The 12,082-nt window shown below is 49.0% G+C and overlaps 1 protein-coding gene across 2 annotated transcripts in view; it reads right to left on the bottom strand.

The window, feature by feature from the left end:
- The window catches only part of OSBPL10 (oxysterol binding protein-like 10), a 324,861-nt gene that overhangs the window by 204,390 nt on the left and 108,389 nt on the right, over positions 1-12,082 (bottom strand). For both annotated transcript variants that reach the window (XM_006890625.1, XM_006890626.1), the window contains exon 2: positions 2,270-2,445. In XM_006890625.1, the coding sequence (XP_006890687.1) occupies positions 2,270-2,445 (176 nt within the window). The remainder of the gene's footprint in view (positions 1-2,269; positions 2,446-12,082) is intronic.

The raw sequence follows: 12,082 nt of genomic DNA, 5'->3' as shown, positions 1-12,082 counted from the left end.
TTTAAAAAAAAAAAGAAAGAACGAACAAGTCTTGTGCACTCCATCTCTTGAGAGCAAAACGTGGTGGAGAATAGTGACACCTGGACTGAGATGAAGATGCCAGGCTTCCAGTCAGCTTTGCAGGGGCCACTGTGACAGTTCCCGGGACGTCAGATAGAGAGAATATGCGTCTTCTCTGTGCCTCACCTCACTGGAGCAGAGAAAAACACGTAAGATGGAGAATCTCTTCCTTAAGATTTACGGCCTGAGAAATCCAAGGGAGGGTCAGCGATGAGCCAGAGTGAAGTGGACAGCAGCGAGTGAATGCTTAACACAGCCCACCTTTCCTCAGGTCTTCAGTATCTCATACTGAGCAGACATATATGTGTGCATTTGATTTCTGACTTGTTTTGTGATGTGGTTGATTTTTCCCCCTGTCAGAATAAAACTGACAGCAGAATGATGGCGATGCACCTTAGCTGGTAGAAGTGCCAAGCAATCCCACTGCAGGGCTCCCGGGAAGTCTGGCATTCTTGAGCACTTGTGTGACGGATTCGCCTTGGGGGATCTCAAAGTTGCCATCCATGAGCATCTCGTGCCAGTCCTCAGGGTCTGCAGAACTGTGCGCTCGTCAAGTGTTTAAGGTCTATTTTTCTCCTGCTGTCAAGGACCTCTCCAAGGTGCTAACGGGAAACACCACCAGTTTAAAGACCACAACGCACCGGCTCCAAGCCAAGGCATTTTCCACCTGCTTCCTGTGCATGTGAAAGCTGGACAATAAACAAGGATGTTGTTGTTGTTGTTGTGTGCCGTCAAGTCGCTTGTGACTCAGAACAACCCTGTGTACAACAGCCCTAAACCCTGCCAATCCTGTGCCAATCTCACCATCTCCAACACACCCACCCCGGTCACCGCAGTCACTGAATCAATCCACCTCACAGAGGGTCTTGCCCTGCTGCGCTGTCCCTCCACCCTCCCAAGCATGATGTTCCTCTCCAAGGACCTCTCCTTCCTTACAACATGTCCAAAGTATGTCAGACAAAGACTCAGAATCCTTGCTTCCAAGGAACAGCCCGGTTTCACCCTCTCCAGGATGAACCTGTTCGTTTTCTTAGCAGTCCATGGTATAATCAATACTCTAACATCACAGCTCACAGGTATCAATTCTCCTTCTATCCTCCCTAGCATTGTTTAGCTCTCTGATGCATAACAAGTGATTGCAAAGACCATGGCCTGTATCAGGCGCACCTTAGTCTCCAGAGTGACACCATTGCTCTTCAGTACTTTGGAGAGGTCCCTAACAAGGATGACAGAAGAAAAATGCCTTTTAAATGTGGTGTTGGCAATAAGCATTGGCTTATTCTATCACTGACCGTCAAAAACAAAACAAGAACCCACGTCTGTCCTGGAGGACGGGCAACCACGGTGCTCCTCAGAGGCAGGCTGGGTGAAACGTGGTCTCACACACTGGGCATGTTTCTAGGGAGGGACAACCCCTTGGAAGAAGGCATCATGGTGGCAGAGGGCAGAGGAAAAGAGGAAGGCCCTTGGTGAGATGGCCTGACAGTGACGTCGCGATGGTGGGGACGGGGCAGAGCTGTTGCTGATAGGGTCCCGATGAGTCTGTAGTCTACTTGAAAGCACCTGATGACCATTTCTGTTCAGAGACGCCTTTCTTCTAGGGCAGCTCTCAGTGGATTCGGGTCAGCGGCCATGCATGTTAACCACATCCACTATCCAGCTAATGGCTGGAGTTCTCCACTGAAGAGCTGAGCTTAAAGCAGCAGAGGCAACGGGAGGAAGCAAACAGGCAAACGACCTCAGCACGGGCTGGAACACCAAAGAAGACACAGTTCTAAAGCACACGGAGCCCTTTACTAAAAAAGGGGTTCCAGGGAGACTGAGTGAGGGACAATGACCCACCCCCAAAAAAGCTCCTTTTGTTCTCATGGTACAGGCCACACAGGGCAATGTGCTAAAGATTCATACTAGAAAATCAAAGAAAATACAGCCCAGATAAGCGAAAATATAAAGGCCTTTAAACCTTCTAAGGCTCAGCTGACTTTGAAATCTCTCATCTTTTGTCCCGAATCCCACGATTATATAGGATAAGCAATTCCTAACACCCCTCTCTCTCTCCATCCCAGGAACAAGAGAAGTGTCGGTCACTACAGACCCCTCAAACCAAGCCAACTGTTATGAAGGTCAGCATCCCCGCCCAGCCATCACCATGGTAGCCATGGATGTCCCCAACCTGGCTGGCTGGGAGGTTCCCAGGAGGAGAGCATACCTCTTAGCTTGTACATCTCTCCGTTAGCAGAGTACACAACCAGCATGTGGGGCGCTTCATCGCTCAGGGACACGATGGCTCCAGCTAAGGACAGGGCTCCCCGTGGCTTCTGGAATTTGCTTTGCTCATTCACAAAATACTGCAGGATGCCAGCCTCAAAATCCAGCACGAAGTACCTGTGGGGAGAAACCAGGGCACATCATCATCCTTCTCTAGGCCATTCCACACCCCAAGGGAGGAAGCAAATGCAATCCTTAACACAGGCTCTGAACCCAGGAGGCTAGAGATCGGAGTCCCTCCCAGGTGTCCAAGGAAGGGAGGCCATGAGCTGGCAGAGAGTCCTTCGCCCTTGAACGAGAATGGTGTTTGGACAGGGCCACTGCCTACAAGGGCCAGTCCACTCGGGGCTGGTGTGATGTCCACCACCCCAACCCTCCACCCGGTGCACGAGGATGCCACAGTAAACCCCAGAATGCCAAAGGACAGCAGATGCATCTCAGCACAGCATCTCATCATGTCCTCCAAATAACTACACAGCACAGCTGGAATTCACAAAGCTCGAGAGAGATGCTCCACACCTGAGCTGCACAGGTGTGCTGAGAGGCTGCACACCTGGCCGATCCCTGGGGGCTCTAATCAGCACTACTTCTGGACCATCATCCTGCCACGACACGGCAGGTGTGTAGGCAAACACCTGAGCACACGACAGAGCTGGAAAGGTCGGGGCGGGGGGGAAGGGGGGGGTGAAGATCTCAACAAGATTAACCGATAGAGCGATCTTAGCAAAAAGCTCCAGAAAATCAGAGACGGTGAAGATGGCACAGGATAAGGCAGCATTCAGACCCACTGTTCACAGGGTCGCTGAGAGCTGTCACTGACTTGATGGTACCTACCCACCACCACCACCTCCCACAGTGCCATGGATTTCTCCTTTATGGTTCCAGTTCCAACTGAACACCCCACCTTTGTGAGACACCCTGGTTTAATACTTGTTTTCTCATGAGACACTAAGCTCTTGGAAGTGGGGCTGTTTCCCATCCTCCCGTGCCCCGCATGGTGCCTGATAATTCCCTGACCCTCACTTAACCAGTGATCAAAGAAAACCACCACCACTCCTTGTCATGTCAGAGCTGACTCCGGTGTTTGTACTTCACACAGGAGGAGACTGACCATCTTCCTCTGAGTCGCTGATGGATTTAAACTTTGGGGAGAACATTCCACAGGACTCAGCCTGTGCTGTGGAGACTACAGTGAACCCCTAGGGTGCAGGAGACTAGTCAGACAGAAGGAGAGACAATACGCATTAATGAAAACCAAACTCTCACTGCCCTGGACCCAGAACCCACCCACAGCTGACCCTCTGCATGGCCTCTGGAGTTGGGACTTTCAAGGGAGTGGCTTCCAGTCCTTCTCCCGTGGAATGGCTGGTGGATGTGACCCCTCAGAACGGTCTGACCACTTAGAGTTGTAGCTTCTGCCATCATTGATGAGCTCCCCTCTCACCCACCCCACATACTTGTCCTTTTTCTGTTCCTGCACAGGTTGGGGCAGGTGGCTGGTTGTGCGCCCCAGACCCTGCTCCTCTCCTCAAAGGGAAAAGGGACACGTCAGCGTGTGGATCCTGCGCTGAGTCTTACTTACGCTGCGTGAGGCAGAGGAGGAGAAGGAGAGCACTGTGGGCCCGACAGAATGCGTCTGGGGATGTCAGACTTGTCAGATCTGGGGTTCAGGCGTAGCAGGAGAGCAGCTGCTTCGTGTGTAAATGTGTGTCGTCTGTGAGCGTGTCAGGGAGTGAGTGAGTGAGTGTGTGTGTGTGTGTGTGTGTGTAAATAGGAGCATGAGCCTCCATGACTGCACACATGACAGACCATGAGCAGCGTCGATCCCTACGGCCTCGGCCACCAGGGCTCCCTCCACACCAGCGAGGTGACCACTGTTCCAGGGAGGAAGCCGACAAGGAGAGGACAGCACACACTCACTTCAAGGAAGAGACCGTGGTGAGCGATGATGTACATACTTGTCCTCAGTCTCCCGGCTGCTCCGTCCACCCGAGGGGGTTGGTGAGAGGGACAGAGCGCTGAGCGGCTCACCCCACTGCTCCCAGCAGCTTATCAAGCGGGGGCTGTCAGCCCATCTCCCCTCCAAGCAGCAGCTCCTCTAACACTGTGCCGTTCAAACAAGTAAGTAAATCCCACAAAGGACAAATTACCCAGAAGTCAGGACAGAGAAATGAACTGAAGCTGCCTTATATTTTTTTTTTTTCAGTCAGGGTGACAGAACCACCAACTAATATCACATTACGCAAGATATGGGGACACATTCATGATTTTCCATATTACCTATTTCTGACTGATACCTTCATTCTAACCTCCTGTCTCAGATTGGAGCGTGGGGAGAAATGTGTCCATTATTCACTAAAATTGTTTAAATGCCAATTCACAGGGTGGAATCAAGTATACTCAGGAAGGTCAGCGATAAGTTAGCCCTTTTTCTAAAGACAGTTAAAAATCTGAGCCTGCTTGGAAGGAGAGGAGGATGTGTGCTTTAAAGAGCCTGGGGTTCCTCCCGTGCGGGCTGTGAAAGCCAGGCCCGCCTGTGTCATGAACGGTAATAGCTGTCCACCAGGCATGACATTAAACAGGGCAGTTCCTCCCGGCACATCCCCTGGGGAGCAAAGAAATTAAATTTGGTTCCCGACAGGGCTCACAAGTCTGCCAGGGACTGCGGACGGCTGACGCCTGCAGGCGGCTTCGGAGAGAGGCACAGCGTCCCTTTAAACGGGAAAGCAGGTCCTCTTTCTATTTTAGCCTTCATTAACCAGGTGGAATGGCAAGATGCAAACCCCAAAGCCTTCTTTAAGGGTCTCCTTTTCCTAAAGAAAATGGACAGAAAAGGAGGGGAGGAATGATGTCTACTGCATTGAAACAGATGAGGGAGAGAACTGTTTAAAAGGGATATATGATTAGGTATTATTGTCATGATAGGAGTCCAGAATGAAGGCTGCACAGTGGAGTGGACTTGGGGACAGGGATTGTAGAACAATGAAAGAGTTCTACTTTTCAAGTAGAAGAGTGAATTGGGGGGAGGGGCTGGGCAGGGAGAAAAGTGCAACAATGAGTAATTGGAAACCCTAAGTGTCTCTAAACGTTCGTTAAAATTAATTTTAAAAAATACATGAAAAAGAAAATAGGCAAATGATTCCTCCCTTTGACCAAGGAAATCCCATCTCTGAGGGTGAGTATGAGGCTTGACCGATGGAGGAACCTGAACAGTGTTCAGAGACAGAGTGTCCGCTACCTGCATAAACGCTGGCTGGGGAGGGAGGGAGGCAAATAGGTGTTTTATAAAAAATCGTAAAAAAAATAAAATAAAATAAAAATAAATAAATAAAATAACCAAAAAAAAAATCGTAATTCTCTGGCTTTTCCGTGGCACCATCGCTTCAAGGCAAGTCCAGCCGAGGGCACCTCAGTGGGTAACATGTGGAACTGCCCCAGGGGATACTCAATGGCTCATTTTCTTAATCCTTTCGGCTGGCATGTCTCTGGGTGAACACGAACCACGACCTAACAGTTAGTAGCCAAGCATGCTAATCAACCATCCATCTACCCAGGAACTTCTTGGTGGCGGTGGCGGTTATGTGCCGTTGAGTCACTTGCGATTCATAAAAAACTCTATGTACAACAGCCCTAAACCCTGCTCTATCCTGTGCCAATTGCACTGCCTCTGACGCACCCATCCCGGTTACCCCAGTCACTGAATCAATCCATCTCATAGAGGGTCTTCCCCTCCTGCGCTGTCCATCCACTCTCCCAAGCATGATGTCCCTCTCCAAGGTCTGGTCCCTCCTTGCCACATGTCCAAAGCATGTCAGATGAAGTTTCAGGATCCTTGCCTCTAAGGAGCAGCCTGGCTTCACCCTCTCCAGGATGAACTTGTTTGTTCTCCTAGCAGTCCATGGTGTATTCAATACCCTTCTCCAGCGCCACAGCTCAAAGGCATCAATTCTCTATCACCCCGAGTCATCCCTAGCAGCGCTCCTGCCCAATCCCAGTGGTGGAAGCTTTGCTGTGAAGGACTATGGAGAGGTCACTGTCTGCTCAGACCTTCACCTCTAAAGACTCTCAGAAGAACTACATGCTCTTACACTGATGCTCTGTCACGTACACGGTCCTGGAGGCTCACGCTTATACATACACACATGCACATACACACACTCTCCCTGACACACTCGTATACGGGGCACATTTATTCATGAAGCAGCTGCCCTCCCACTACGCCTGAACCCCAGATCTGACAAGTCTGACATCCCCAGACGCATTCTGTCGGGCCCACAGTGCTCTCCTCCCCCTCCTCTGCCTCACGCAGCGTAAGTAAGACTCAGCGCAGGATCCACACGCTGACGTGTCCCTTTTCCCTTTGAGGAGAGGAGCAGGGTCTGGGGCACACAACCAGCCACGTGCCCCAACCTGTGCAGGAACCAAAATAGAAAGGCTAAGTACGTGGGGTGAGGGAGGAGCTCACTAATGATGGCAGAAGCTCCAACTCCAAGCTACAAAAGAATTGTCAAAAAGAAAAACCGGGTGGGGGGTTAGGGGGGATATTTCTTTGAAGGAGGAAAATTTTCCTTTGCTGGACAGATTTGTACAGACTAAAAGTGAAATCATTTTATCTCATTTTAAAAGCGAACATGAAAATGGCAAGAATCAAAGGCCCAGGAAAGGAGTCCTTTGATGGCGAAGCAGCAGAACGCATCTCCTGCCACGTCACCGTCCATTTCTAAGACGGTCTCAGGACCTTCTCTCGTCCTCGTGACCCTCAGCACCGCCAGCTCCACAGACACTTGGGCCACAGTGACAGGTGTCCCTTGCTGGCCTAGATCCCCCACTCCCAAGAAGTTGAAGGCCGAGCTGATTGACCTGCAGCCTCGATGGGGGAGCCCCTTCCACTCGGCTTGACCTCCCCTCCCCGGGTATTCTAAGAAGCACCTGCTCGGTTCCTGTCAACTTGAGTCCAGGGCCCAAATCACGGGCACCACCTCTTCTCAGGCCTCCACCTCTCCCTTGTCCTGATAAAAGCAGCCCTGACCTTGCCCCTCAGTCCATCTCCTCCAGCTTGGGTTGTGCTTCCCACATTCCACACCCAACACACCAACGGCACAGCCCTTCACCATCTCCCTTCAGCACCATCCCCGCCTCCGATTCTGGGCTTCCAGGGCAGACATGGCATGGCAAGGGAAGCTTAACCATCAACAAAGGCTCAGACACATCTCTAAAATGGGAAAACTATCTCGAAAGTCCATAAAATGAAAAAAATCAACTCATAGAGAGTATTTTTGAAAACTTGAGATATTTTTTTAAATTTAGAACAATGAGAATATAAAAGTTAAATTTAAAATAGGAATAGGATTTTTTAAATAGGAATTTTTATAAGTAGATATTTTTAATTATGCATTTTTATGTGTATATAAAAATATAGACACAAACATCTTGCTTTCTAGAGTGAATGTTTCATTAGAGTTTGGTCTAATCACTTTGTGCTTCTGAGTCAGGTAAGGAGCTGATGAAAACCAGATTTCTGAGTCCCAACTGACCCCAGGATAATCAGAATCCTGTGACTGAAGTCAGGAGATCAGTAACGGGAATTTCAGTAACTCTGAAACACTCAAGTACAAAACTTAACTCGAACTCTTTGCCATTGGATCAATGTCTTCGCCAGTGGGTTTCCTACAAAGTGCACAGGACGGTGCTGCCACAAAGCATCACCCACCACAGTCAGAACGGGCCTTCCACGGCTCTCACCCTACTCTCATCATTCAGCTCCCCAATCGCTTCCCCTTAATCCGTCAGCATCTGAGCACCTCACGCCAACCCAGACCATCCATTTCTAAGGTGTTACTGCAAGCAGGTGGGCTCCCATTCACAGTGACTATTTGTATGTGTGTGTGTGTGTCCTGTCAAATCAGATCTGACTGGTACAGGAGAAGATTATCCCTCCTTCTCCAGCAGAGTATCTGGTGGATTCAAAATGTGCACCTCTGGGATTACAGTGCAGCTTCTTGCCACTAGGCCACCAGGGCTCGCCCACAGTGACTCTAGGCACTAAAGAATGCTAAATGTCACTGCTGTGAGGTGGCACCAAGTCCACCACAACACATAGTGACCTTATGGATCAGAACCTTGCCTCACGAGGGTCAACCTCACGACTTCAGATACACTCAAGCCCACTGTCACAGTCACTGTCCACCGCCTTGTTGAGGGTCTTCCTCTCTTCAGCTGACCCTTCACGCTACCCAGTGTAATGTCTTTTTCCATGGCCTGGTCCCTCCTGACAACAAGCCCCACTGCACCTGACCAGATCTGAAACAGCCAACGTGAAGCTCCTGAATTGTGGTGGTCCAGGTAGCACACTCCACGGTTCAATCAAGACGCTAAGAGTGAAAGAACGAGAGGGTAGAAGTCAGAAGCCGGGTCATTCATACAAGGGAACACTTTTTGGAAGGAGTTTGTTTTCTAGGTTTTGGCGTTTTTTTGAGGGGGTAGAAATAAATTTTGGAAACATTACAGAAGTCCCCTTGGCTTGGCAATCACGCATAACCAGGTCAGCAGCTCGCACGCAACAGGTGCTCACAGAGCCGAGGGGCCCAGGTGCCAGGTGGACAAAGCACCTGGCGAGTAAGGGCTGCCTCCGGGAACCACCAGCGTGAGTCTCGGTGAACGTCTACCACGGGCCTTGACGCACTGCAGCTGCCCATGATCTATGACGACATTCAACCTGCTTTGAAAAACAAGGTGATTTAAGCACCGTCAAGTGAGAATGGAGACCTGCCTGATGAGGATTTATACCAGCTTTCAGCAGATTGCCTGCCACCTTCTGAGCAGCTGTTAACCCTGCATTTCCAACATTCAGGAAACTAAAACATCCCGAGGTGTGTCTTCCAGCTCACAATGCACATTTTCGTTCTTGTTAACTTGCCCATGCGCCCGAGATGAGCCAAGTCAGAGTCCCAGCGTCTATTTTATACTGTAAACTTGAAATACACATCAAGTCCCAAGCGGAGCTGCCCCCGGATGGCAGCGTGACTTCACCGAACCTGGTCTCTGCTGATGAAGATTCACGTAACGACTGTCACGGAATGCACTGTGTGCCGCCAGAATCCCCGCACAAAATGACAGTGACGCCATGCAATGACCCCCTGTGAGCTGAGAGCCATGCATTTTGCTGGAGGAAGAATTTCCAAATCCCACTGCAGCTCTAATCAGAAGTAAAGGGAGTCTGTTCGAGGGTGTGGCCAGTAATACCTTTAATCTCACAGGAGAAAAATGGGGGGTGGGGAGTGGGCAACACAGGGGAGGCACTTGGTTCTGCCAAGAAATAGCTGTAGGGAGAGGACCCATGCCCTTGTGTCAGGAAAGCCCCCTGAAACTGGGAAGTCCAGGACACAAGGGGTCTCCAAGGAGCATGGTGCCAAGAGAGACTGAAAGAAACAAGGACTTTCCTCCACAACCGACAAATAGGCCTCCCTGGGAACCAGCGCTCTGAGGAGGGTCTTGTAGCCACCTCAACGGTAAGAGAATAAATGCTGTGTGTTAAAGCGTCCCTCCACTCTCAGTACTTCTGTCAGAGCAGCGTGAGGTAACGGAGACAGCACTCAACACAGTCAGCCAACGTCCCTGTGGTCCACCAGGTATGCACTGGCCATTTCTCTGAAGTGGCACAATCTTCTCCTGTGCGATTAACCATCTCAGAAAACCCGCTCGAGGGTTTCATAGCCATAAAAAGAAACCAAAGAGAGAAAAATCCCAAACTAACCAATCTTCTACCAGGTGAAGCTGACCAGTGTGGGCACAAACACAGCAGATGACAGCAGACCCAGGTCACCACCACGTTGCTGACCAGGTGAATCTGTGATCACGTGCAGCGTGGACGTGAGAAAGCCCAATGGGAAGGTGATGCCAGAGCAGTACCACCACCAGGTACAGCAGAAAGCTGACTATTGCTCAAATAAGGGCACATGAGCAAAACCGACCAGTCTCTGTCCAAACACCACGCTGTGCAGACAAGGGACAAGGCCTAGATGACCAGCCTTAAACACAGAAACAAGGTGGGGAGGTGAACAGAGCCTCCTATAGTCACACATGTCCTAAGAGACTTCACAAATTAGTTTTAGACAAGTTACTCTGAAAAACCAACAGTCAGCAGACCAAACCACAACTTGGTGAAAAGTCAATAATCCCAAGAGTCCAGAACGAAGGTAGCACAGTGGAGTGGACTAGGGGGGAGGGACTGAATAACAATCAAAGAATTTTTTCTTTTACTTTTCAAAAAGAAAAGCTAATTGGGGGTGAGGGGGCAGGGAGAAAAGTGCAACAATGAATGAATGGAAATGCAAAGTCTCTGTAAACTTTCATGAAAAGAAAGTTTATAAAAAAGAAAAGTCAAAATCCAGAATGCAAATGTATCATCAAGAATGTATAGTATTCAACAAAGAACTACAGGATAGGAAATGAAACCACAAGCTTTCAATCGACGGTTTCCAGTAATATTATGGTTTCCTCATCTAGGAGGGGGGGAAACACAAACACAAAAAGAGAAACTATGAGTAATCCCAGATGGACTGTAGAGACTTCCAAGAAGTTCTTAGAAATATGTACCAAAAAGAAACCAGATAAACTATCAAAACAATGACTCATCCAATGGGGGGGGGATCACAGCGAAGACTAGAAATTAGACTAATAAAATGAAAATGTGGCTAGAGCAGCTAAGAGGAAACGTGAGATGGGAGGAGAAGTCCACAGAGTCCACATGTGAAGAAGAGAGTTTAGATAGAGACAAAAGTCCAGCTCCTTAGAGACGTGCAGGACATCAAGTGTACGTGGGAAACGAGGAAAGAAAAGAGGCATAAAAAGTATGTGTAACAATAATGGAAGGAGAGGTCCTTGGAGAGGGACATCATGCTTGGGAGGGTGGAGGGACAGCGCAGGAGGGGAAGACCCTCTATGAGGTGGATTGATTCAGTGACTGGGTAATCGGGATGGGAGTGTCAGAGACAGTGTGATTGGCACAGGACAGAGCGGAGTTTAGGGCTGTTGCACACAGGGTCACTATGAGTCACAAGCGACTCGACGGCACATAACAACAACCACAACAATAATGGCCCCAAACTCCTCAAGTCAGTGTACAGACCCAGTTCTTAGACTATAATCTACCCTAGAAAATGTTCCATGTATGCTTAGGGTTGGGGGGGACGTGTGCCTTGTGTGTTTTCAGGCATTGATTGCTGGGTCACAAATTGGTCTCAACAATTTTTTAAAAGACTAAAATCATACAAAGCATATTCTCTCTGACAGAACTGAGTTACAACTGCACAACTGGGAGAAACTGGAACTTTCTGGGGGGGAAAAAATATGTAGAACTTAAACACACCTCTAAGTCACCCACAGCTATGGGGAAATGAGAAACAAATGGATATAAAAACATGATACACCCAAATGTAGGAAATACAACTAAAAGGGTGATTAGAGGGACATTTGTAACTTTGGAAATGGTAAGTTCACCAACAGTTGAATAAATAAGCAAAATAGAGTGTGGTGTCCATTTAAATACAAATGTGCTGACACACAGGTTGTTCACTAGTTTATTCAGCCCATCAGAGCCAGGATATGGAAGACACTCCCAGGATGTTCAAATACAAACAAATCTACCATCACTGAGTCAACTTAATTCACAGTGACTTCACAGACACAGAGGAGCTGCCCATAGGGTTTGCAAAGCTGTAACCAAGAGAGACTGAAAGAAACAAGGACTTTCCTC

Source organism: Elephantulus edwardii, unplaced genomic scaffold, assembly GCF_000299155.1.
Source record: "Elephantulus edwardii isolate Elephantulus edwardi_28Jun2011 unplaced genomic scaffold, EleEdw1.0 scaffold00091, whole genome shotgun sequence".
In the NCBI taxonomy this organism is placed as follows: domain Eukaryota; kingdom Metazoa; phylum Chordata; class Mammalia; order Macroscelidea; family Macroscelididae; genus Elephantulus; species Elephantulus edwardii.
The sequence above is the reverse complement of the archived record's forward strand: the minus strand, read 5'-3'. Positions and strand labels throughout refer to the sequence as shown.